The sequence below is a fragment of the Chinchilla lanigera genome, unplaced genomic scaffold (genome assembly GCF_000276665.1).
Source record: "Chinchilla lanigera isolate Chin_1 unplaced genomic scaffold, ChiLan1.0 scaffold00027, whole genome shotgun sequence".
Lineage (NCBI taxonomy): Eukaryota > Metazoa > Chordata > Mammalia > Rodentia > Chinchillidae > Chinchilla > Chinchilla lanigera.
This window is the reverse complement of record NW_004955428.1, coordinates 5,232,394-5,243,099: the sequence shown is the minus strand read 5'-3', so window position 1 is coordinate 5,243,099 and position 10,706 is coordinate 5,232,394. Positions and strand designations below refer to the sequence as shown.

The 10,706-nt window shown below is 36.9% G+C and overlaps 1 protein-coding gene across 2 annotated transcripts in view; it reads right to left on the bottom strand.

The window, feature by feature from the left end:
• Slc7a11 (solute carrier family 7 (anionic amino acid transporter light chain, xc- system), member 11) overlaps window positions 1-4,640 on the bottom strand; it is a 70,626-nt gene extending 65,986 nt beyond the window's left edge. Inside the window, exon 1 of one of the 2 annotated variants that reach the window (XM_005386709.2) lies at window positions 4,050-4,640. In XM_005386709.2, coding sequence (XP_005386766.1) covers window positions 4,050-4,329 — 280 coding nt within the window. In that variant the 5' untranslated portion in view covers window positions 4,330-4,640. Of the gene's footprint in view, window positions 1-3,924; window positions 4,021-4,049 lie in introns of those variants that run through there. The other variant, XM_013515245.1, reaches the window with a different exon arrangement.
• Window positions 4,641-10,706: the final 6,066 nt, after the last annotated feature.

Below are 10,706 nucleotides of genomic sequence, written 5' to 3'. Positions count from 1 at the left end.
CAGATGTATCTCTAGTCCCAGATATATAGATTGTATCATAAACTAAAATAATAGTTGTTAATTTAACCATTCATAAACTGATTATTGGAAACATTTTACAAGCCAACATTTAAATACTCTTTAACTCTTAAAGCTTAGTTTAAGTAACCAAAAGCTTAACCGTGGAAAACATGAGAAATTATCTTAATAGAATATAAATCACTTGCCTTTTAATCTAGCTTTCTGAATTGAACTGGATCATCTCTTTAAAAAACCTTATTGTGGGGCTGGGGATTTAGCTCAGCGGCAAAAGCGCCTGCCTGGCAAGCGCAAGGTCGTGAGTTTGGTTCCCGGTACCGGAGAAAAACCAAAAAAAAAAAGAATTTGTTTAATAATTGTTGGGCTGTGGTATGTACGATAGGACTCTGGGAAAAACTGGACAAGTTACCAATTCAAAAAGTACATCTATAAACAAGTATATTCTACCTAAATGTTACTCTAGTAAAAGACAATGACTAAAAGATAACAAATTAGGTAAAGGTTTCTGTATGCCATTTAATATTCTGTAATTAAAGATAACTGACTAAAAAGTTATTTTATACTAAAATGGAGATTCAAATGTGTTTCAGAGGTAATAGCAAAACCTAATGGTTCTCATATAATAATAGCACCATGTTATGCTAAAATGATATGTTGCCCTTTACCTCAAATTTTCTGTGTAAGACTTTATAATTGCTATCTGTTAACATTCTTCAGGAATTTGACTTCTAAGATGACCATGATTGGTAAACAATAACAGTTCTCTGGTAATACTTTATATTTCAAGGTGTTTTATATCTAGAAAAAATAGTTAAACGTACTACTCCTATTGTAATACTTAGCTAACTAACCTGGGTGCTCAACACTGAGGTTTGGAGACTAAAGCTAAAAAAAGGATGACTGGGATAAGAAAACAGCCAATATTTTGGCCCAGGCCTACCAAAGTCAACAAGAACCTAGGATATAAGAACCTTTCTACAAAATCCCACAACCTCAGTGAGTCACCCAACCTCCTGGGCAGGAAGATTGTTGGACCTCTGAGAAAAGGAGCCAACTGGTATACACTGTGTTCACAGGAGGATCACTAAAGAGAGAAACATCTCCCAGGCTTCCATAGGAAGCCACATGTCAAGCAAGCCCATGACCCATCCTAGCAATGACAATGACAGAGGAGCTAAGAGGCTCTGTACATGGTTCCAAAAGTAACCTCTGAAGAGCCTTAACCGACCTTGATATTTACAGCAAGAGGTTAATTTTTATTAACACCAGTCTCACTTTAATTTGGTCTTAAATATCCAGCAGAAAAGTATAACCAAAGATATATAAAAATAATAGTAGTATAAGCTAGACATGGAGAGAGGACTCAAATCACTACACTGACCCCTGCTGATAGTTTCTAGCTACACCTGATATTAACCACTATTATGCTTCATGAGGCTAGAAAACTACAGTAACTACAGTGGAAGCTGAAGAAGAATCTTTGAATTCCCTAATAAAATTGTCATTCAAAACCACAGAACTCTCCACCCTCATACAAGTATAACTAAAGGGACTTGTGTGCTAATAAATAAAACTTGTTGTCTTTAGATCAATAATTCACATCAAATGAAGAAAAGATGTTAAAACTGTAACATCAGGCACATAGGTAACTTCCAAAAATAGGAGGGTCTAGGACCCAACTCCTTATAATCCCTATTCCAGTGCCTTAAAACTTGTGTCTAACCCTGGTTCCTTCCCCAATTTGTCTGTTCATTCTGGTTCTTACGTTGGGGCCATGCATTCTTAATCACTTGGTAGAATTTGTTTCTTCTTGACTAGAGGCTTTCAAACTCCAAATGTGCATGCAGATGGAGCAATGAATAGGGTAGACTACTATTACTTGGGTCCACTAGATAAATCCTCTAAAGAAAACCATCATTGCTAAACCCCAACATGACTTCTGTCCAAGGCCTCTCAAATTAGCTCTGTGGAGAAAGTTCCTGACTTCTGTCTCCCCTACATCAATTCTTTTTAGCATGAAGCAGCTATATTCTATCTTTGTTCTCCCTTAGTGGCAGTCAAGGATACTTCTCCAAAGAGAAGAAATGGAGAAAATAGTTTATTTAGTTAGTCTTTGAGTAAGCCAGCTAGCTAGTGGAAGGGTCTCAGATAGAGTGGAGTGACCAGCCAGTCATATTGATTAAAATTAAGAGTATACAGTACACTAGGGCTTTGGACAAAAAATGAATTTTCCTGGGCAGCATGGAAGGCAACCCTCCCCCCGCCCACTAAAAGGAGGTATGGCACCTCCCTACTCACATCCTGAAAGGAGGTATAGCCTCTGCCTACTAAGATCCTGAATTTTGAACAAATTATAATGCAAATTAACAAGTGCAAATATTGAATCACATAGGGGGAGCTACATCTACCTAGGTATGCAAAGTCCAGGAAACTCATTGTAGTTTTTCTGATTAGATATTTTTTTCTAAATATATCAAGTGCTATAGGAAGATTAAAGGCTGAGGGTACAAGATGTCACTTTAGAAAAGCAACAGTTAAATTTGTCTTTGTCTATACATGCATAAGCCAGAAGCATTTTGATATTAGTGGTGACTGAGGGATCTAGCAGAGTTTTTCATAAGCATATTACTCTAAAGTATTCTCCAAGGACAGAGCAGCACTGGAAGAACAATGACACATAAGTGTTACTAAACATTTTATGAAGTACAAGTTACTTACATAAATAATACCACAAAACCCCCTTTTTTAGCCTCCCAAGTGCTGGGTTTACAGGCATGCACCACCATACCTGGCTACAAACTCTCTAAAAAACCTAAAAAGAATTCCTCTATAGATCTTTCTCTACTGAAACTTCATTGTAACAAGTGTTATTTAAAACGCCTTCTTACTAAAAAAGAAATTTAAGTTCTCTAGATGTTGCCTCAACCAATGAATTAAAACATCATGACATCTAAATAAGAAGAATGAATGGACTGGTGCATATAGGACTAACAGTAAGTACTGTACTTGGTTGTAGAGTTAGGATAATATGCTAGAAACTTCAGAGGTCGTAACTTTTGGAATCAAAGAGTAAAAGTATCATAGGGATTTACTCCATAGCATAAATCAAATTTGAAAAAGAAAATTTTGGGACAATTTACTAGCCTGTGTCACCTTTAGAATTAACTCAGGTAGCTTTCTAGAAATTTACCCACCTGATGAGAGGGCATTTATTTACTATTCCCTACAAATTCTCAAACCAACAGAAGGGATGTACATTTTGAAGGAAATATAATGATCACACTTCTTCTACAAATTATTTTTCAATTCACTCAGTGAACAGTTGGACAAGTGATGTCTCCCTGGAGACCAAGTGAAATAGAGATGAAGAAAACAGAGCTGGAAAAGTGTAAAAATCTAACACTCAACTGAAGTTTATAGGTGTCAGGAAAGAATGCAAACAAAAGTTTGATCTACGCTTAGGCCATTGCAATATTCCCTCTTATGATTAAGGTGGAGTTATGCCCGTGATACATCCCTTCACTTTTAAAAGACCACTAGGAACCCACAAGCTTAAGAAATTGCAAAAGAGAAGACTGCCACCATTTGTCTTGCTAATGAAAAGTCCGAGAGACTTGTGCTGAGTATTCAGTTCCACAGCTAAATAGGCCACGCCAGTTTCACTTCACAGGTGTTTTACGCAGCGCGCCAGCTGCCAGAACGTCCCAAACACCCCTAAGCAAACATTGCTGCCCAGGACAGAAAGTTTAGCGTACATTTTCTCGGCCGTGAAAGTTAGTCTTTGCTCTCATCACCACAGGGAAAAGTGCAGAAAAGTCTCCGTTAGTTAGGAGAAGAGAGGAAAGCCTGCTGGAAGCAATCTGAGAGAATTCAGGAGCACAGACACTGTTCTCACAGTTCACATACCTAAACAAAAAGTTCCTGTCATCTTGCCATTCATTTACTTCTCACAAATTTACCCTTTCCGTTCCCAGAAAACAAACTTCCCAGCTCCACAGCCACACACAGCTCCTGAGAAGAGCTGCACTCACCAAACAGCGACAGGATCCCACAGACGGTCCAGACGGTCAGAGACATGCCCACGCTGCCGGTGTTCTGGAGCACGCCCTTGGGAGAGATGAAGATCCCCGCTCCAATGATGGTGCCAATGATGATGGAGATTCCCCTCAGCAGAGTGATTTTCTTCTTCAGCACCACTCTCTCCTGCCCCGCCGGTGGCTCCTTGCCACCCCTGGGGGGCAGCCTCCCGTGGGCATTTCCCTGCAGGTAACCTCCTTTGGAGATGGTGGCCACGACAGGTTTTCTGACCATGGTTCTGACACACGGGGGGGAAAATAAAACAGGAAGAAAGAAAAAAAGCAAAACTTTCAACTTGAGTGTCTCTTTAGTGTGACTGATCGTTCTCTCTTCCTCTTTGCTTTCAGAGTGTCTCTCTCAGCGCTACTGTGTTCACAGGTAAAAACTCAAAGGTGTATTTTAGCCTCCACAGCTCTCTAATTACTCCTCAGAAACACCTGTGTGTGCTTGGTGCGCTCGGTTCCCACCTCCCCGTCCTGTCCCTGTGGCTGCGGCAGCGGCTGCTGCCCTATCATCACAAACCAGCTCAGCTTCCTCATGGGCTTGTATTTAAACTCCTGCCTGTCACACCAACTTACTCCAGCTACATGATGATGCAAATTCTCCAGGTTTGCATCAGCCACATGACAGGGCTCCAGCATTACTCAGCTTTTTTTTTTTTTTTTTTTTTTTTTTGCTTTTTTTTTTTTTTAACAGTAGCGGCATGTTGCTCAACTGACCTCAGCTTCTCTGAGAACAAAGAAGCACACACTTAAAAGGGATCTTAACCAATCCAGAAGACGGAAATTCACAACAGACCCTCCTAGAGATTTAAAGCCATTCCCAGTGAGGGACAAAAGCTCTTGAACTGCAAAGAAAATCAAAAGTGAAACAGGAAATGATTATTTCATTTTAGGTAGTTACTTCGCTGCTTTAACTCCTGCATAAAAATGTTTCATGCACAACTGTTTTGACAAGAGAAAGCAACTCAATGTTGCATTGTTTATAACAACAAAATTTACATTTCGTCATTTGTATCATATTTATTTTTACATTTTTTGTTTGCGTTTCCTAGCAACAGTCAAAGCTAAGATTTACAAAGCCAGAAAGATTTTACACTCCAGTGCTGCTACTACACATATAGCAACTGTAAGTCTTGCTCAACTCTGAAAGATAAAATTATTTCTTATAAAAAAAAATTATTTCTTATGACTCATAGTCGACTGGTATTTAAAATCATCAACTAAGTGTGACAAATTTAAAAGTCACGGTGAGTCCAGAAAATACTCATTTTCTGATTTTCCTTAGCATTAGATGGTTTCCTGAATGAAGCAAAAGATACCTGTCTTCATTTGCATGGTCTTCCCCACATTACCAAAAATTGTAATTTCAAAATTAAGAGCAATTACAATTACATACACACATACGTGGTCCAAAAGCTTAAAAAGGAATACACAGAAAAGCAACTGTAGAAGGTAATACTATGCATCATTATTTTTCTGGATGCACGAGGTACTGTTATGATTATAAATTTACAAGCACTAAATCAATGGTACTAAGTTACAGTTAAGTAAGATCAAGAAGTTCTGGTGTGCTATGGCATGATAGACTATAAATAACAATAATGTAGTATACATTTCAAAAAGCTGAAAGAGTTTTGAAATATGTTAATAAGAAGGAATGTTGTTGAGTGTTTGAGAAATAAGACATGTTTAACCTGATTTAAACATTATGTAATATTGTATTGAAAACCACATATACTTAGGCAACACATGACACCCCATTTGTATGTACAATTTTATGCTACTATGTATCACTTTAAAACTAAATTTAAAAAAATTATAACAATAAAAATAAAATGTGATAAAAGTATAAGCTAAAAGTAAACTATGTACTTTGAAAGAGCAAAAAGGGCAAAACACTTTTAAACTTCTATCTTTCCCAAGTGTCTAAAAATCAAATGATAGAACAAAAGAAATCTTGGTGCCATTTTTGGTTGTGTTTATATATGGTTTTGAATTTACTGAGGACAGCTGGATGTTCTCATGACCCGGGAGCCCCATCTGGACACACCATTAAATATGCTTCTGAACTTCTGGACAAAAACAACAAACCAGTGTGAGAAGAAGGCCAGGACAGGAGTGGGAGTGGACAGAGGGGGTGTCAGGGTGATTTAAGAGAGAACCAAGCATTAGAAAAGTATCGTGGAAATGTCAGTTTTCCATGAGGTTAGCACCTCAGGAAATCACACCACATCAGTGCTCAACCATCCCAATACCCAAAGCTGCATAACTTTCTTTTCTCATCATCTGCCTAAATTCTCCATAATTTACTTTGAATTTACCAAGTTGGAGCTTTTACAAAACCAAAGTTAATAATTTTCTCAGGAGTTACAGCTTTCAAAAAATACAAAAGGGAAGTCTTCCTCAATTTGTTGGAATTCCTAAAAAAATAAAACAAGCAAAATATTGTCCTCCTGTTCCCTGCATGCCCTGCCACTCACACAATTCTCCTGATTAATGACCAAACGTGGGAAAGGAAAAGTTTTTGTTTCCCCAACAGGGTGATGTCTTGGCTCTCAAGAAATGTGAGTTAGAAGTAGACTCCCTACCTTTCCCAGTAAGCGACTTTCTGTCTCTTTCTATGCAGTGCCAAACTTCAATTTTGTTTTATTATAAATGACTTAGACTAATAAGTTGAGACTAAGACCCCATTCAGTCATGAAGTCAGCTAAATTCTATGGAAGAAAAAATGTTCTTTCAATATTAACTAACACTCTCTTCGTTTGCAGTATTTAAAAAAATATTTGTAAAGAAAAAATTTCACATTACATGAGTGGTCAAAAAGCTTATATCATCAGATAAGAATCGTACTCAAAATGTCTTCAACACTGCCGAACTACTAAGACACAAATATATCTCTTTTAATCACATAGAAATTTGCAAAACATACAGGTTACAAAGAAAACATTGAGTTATCTTTAATGTTAACTATCACAATCTCCACTTAAACTTATAAACTAAGTAATGGAATAGTCTTTAAGTATGTGTGTCATAAAAATGAATTCAAAGCAAATGGATTTATATTTCTCCTGCCTTTGGATTTACTGTGTTTCAGTAAAATTAAAGAGATTGTCCTCCAATATTTATTCAGGGCTTGCTGCCCCTCAGCACCTCATGGATGACATAGCATATATTGTGGTAATTACCATTTGGTAAAAACAATTTCCATCTTACAGTTATAAATATGGATATATAATCCAAGCCTTGCAATAAAAATGCTCATCTCTCTGGCTGTACTCCTATTGGAATATAATACAACCTGGACTATTTCTAAACAGAACTAGAATTACTGTTTCTCATCTGTTAGAAGTTGTAAAGATGTGATCCCAGACCAACTGGAGCCATGTTTGCCAAAATCCTCACAGAAAAGAATACTCAGAGATGAGGGATATTTACAAAGTCCTAGTGTTCAACTCCTATTTTAGTTCCTAGAAGATCCAGATTGGCCATAGATCCTGACAATCTCCCTTCAATTCTACAAACTCTATTCCCTTGCTAGGTGCAGAGCCTCACAGCACATCCAACCCCAACCTCACATGGATGGTAGAGTTGGATACAAATGGCTCATCATTAAAACTTCTAGAATCAGGTTGCTCCACATGATACCCATTAACTGCATGTGCTTACCAACATTTAAAACATGACTAGAGTTTGAGATGCTATGAAATGACTTCTCTAAGAATGGGATTATTTTTTTCATGAAAATTTGTTAGATCTTACCTGTTAACTGAGGGGACCTCATTTTGATTCATTTTGAGTCAAGGGTATTCTTGACATTCTTTTCTTAGAGGAGTTATTTCAAAGAATGACAAGTGACTGCTGAAAATAAAGTTTTTACAACACAGCCATGTCCACTTATTTGCTTATTGTCTATGCTGATCTCACACTACAACATTAGTATTCAGTAGATACAGAGAGACAGAAAGGTCCACAGAGTGGAAAATGTTTACTATGTGTCTTTTCACAGAAAAAGTTTCCTGACTCAAGCTGGAGGAAATACGTAGGAACTGATAACACATACCCATTTTTGATTTCTCTCTGAGTAAAACTTGCCTTATGTGCTCAACTGTTTGTCATTTCTGCAAGATAAGCATGGGTCAGCCTTTGGGCATTCTAAATCATTATTCTCAATATCCCCTCTGCATGAAATTGTGTATCCTCAAGATACACATGCTTTATTCTTTCTGCTCTTATATTATCATTCTAAAAATCATATGAAAGAGTTAGTATCTGTTAATTTTCCTTTCCTTAATTAAATAGTATCTGTTAATTTTCTTTGCTGCCTGATCTGGGATTGCATTTTTATTTCTGAACCTTTTAGTAAGTGTTGAATATTTTTATCATCAACAACTCCCAATGATATACACATGATATAACTCTAATGGGAAAGTGGAAGGAGTGAATTAGAGGCAAGAAAAAGAGCACAAACATCATCTTGCACAGTAGAAAGTTGATACATAATGTACAAAATTACAACTATTAGATAGTAATAGAAACCAGCACCTAGAAATTTGGCGGCAAAGAGCGGGAGAACATCAGGTTATGAAGGAAAAATGTTGACTCTGAAGAACAAAGAGGTTCTTGGCAGAATAGAGAAGGATATTAAAAAAGAAGGGGCTTAGCTCATTGCAGAAATATGGTCTTACTCACTGATAAAAATAAAACTGAAATTAACAGAACTGTACCCAAAGTTTAGACAACATAACATAAAAATAGAAAGTGATCAAAGTAATATTTCCAAGAGCTGGGTTTTGGGATGTTGAAGTCTCCTTCAGGCCAAGTAAAAGTAGGAAAAGCAGTGCACTCCACAGCATGAGGGTGAACCACCATGCCAGATGGAACACGGTAGCTAAAACTCGGGGTGGACATCCTTGTTGTATCACCCAGGTCTCAGGCTGACATCAGGTGGAGGCCATCCCGTGGTAAACCTGTGAGTTCTCCCAAGAAATCCTTGCAGGTCTATGGGAACTGTTGTGCCCATGTGTCCTGAGACTTTGTAATTAACAGGTCACACCTACTTCCCGCCAGCTTTGTCATACCATAATCACCTGTCTCATTAGGACATTTTATTTGGTGATAGGAGAGTACAGACATTAACTCACTTAGATTATGCAAAGTTATTAATTTATGTCAACAACTTAATGGCAGTGAAGAAGAAGGAAGAAAAGAAGAAAGACAGGGAAAGGAGGGAGGAAAAGGGAACATATTTTGAAAAATTGCAATTTTTTTTAAAGTTAAACTACAATGAAAGTATTTATAAGTTTTTTTGCATCAACATAAAATTTATCAGTATATTGAATATCAGTAAAAATAGAAATAGACCATATCTAAGAGATCTACTGACTTTTCAAATAAGAGAAATTAGTAAAATCCAGAATATATAAAATATACGCACACATATACAAGGAAAGCAAATAATTCAAGAAATAAGAGGCTGAAGATTAAATCAGATTATTGATGGAAAATATTAAAATGACCTTACTAGAGATATAGCTATTTTATTGACATTTTTCAATAATGAACACTGATTGGAAGATCGATACTGCTATGAAAATCAAATGGGGTTTAACCTTCCTACAGCACAAAGGAGTCAAGTGCTATCAAGGATCACCCCAGAGAGCCTGGCTGTGTCTTTCAGCATATCTGGTTGTTTAATTTCATCAGGTAAATTGCAACAGATGAAAGAGATGATCAAAATCTGGTGGGTTTCTGTTAGTGTGAAATTCTCTTCCCATAGCTAGCCTGCCATAAATAATGCTGAAGAAATCTGCATATAAACTCATCTGGCTATATCCCTGTTGGACCTCTTATGAGTCAGCTTTATCTCATGCATCTCAAGAGTGTACAATCTGCAGATTGTTGAAAGTTATACTATGTTACACCTACATGCAAACAAAGCTTCTTATCTATCCTCTTCAGTCTCCCTAGGCAGATGTACCTCATCCAAGACAGAACTAGAAAAAAAACACATTCTGCTCAGGCAACCCAGGCAAGAGTTGGCATAATGGACCATATGCCAGGACCTAAAAAAACAAATCTCAAGATGCTTCAGTGAAGAGGTACCATAGAGATCTTGTTTCCCAATCACAGCACAATATAGCAGCTGGAGAAAAGAAAATTAAAATCCCCACAAAAACCCATCCATCAAAAATAAAAGGTAAAAATTTTTAAATCCTTAAAGACAAATAAAATAACATTATTATATCTAAATTTAAGAATAATAGTTTGGATAACACTGAGAGGAATTTATAGTCTCAAGTACAAACATTGGAAAAAAAGAACAACTAAAATTAAAGACTAAATGTCCAATGAACAAAAATTAGAAACAAACAATAAACCCAAAAAAAGTTAAAAGGTAGGTAATTAAGATAGTGAAATAGAAAATGTAGATAAATTAAGAACATTTGGTGGGAGTGTAGATTGGTGAAACCACTGTGGAAATCAATTTGGAGACTCCTCACAAAACTGGGATTGGAAGTCCCATTTAACCCAGCTATTCCCCTTCTGGGTATTTTCCCAGAAGAATTAAACACATCATACCACAGCAGTATACATGCACCCATGTTCATA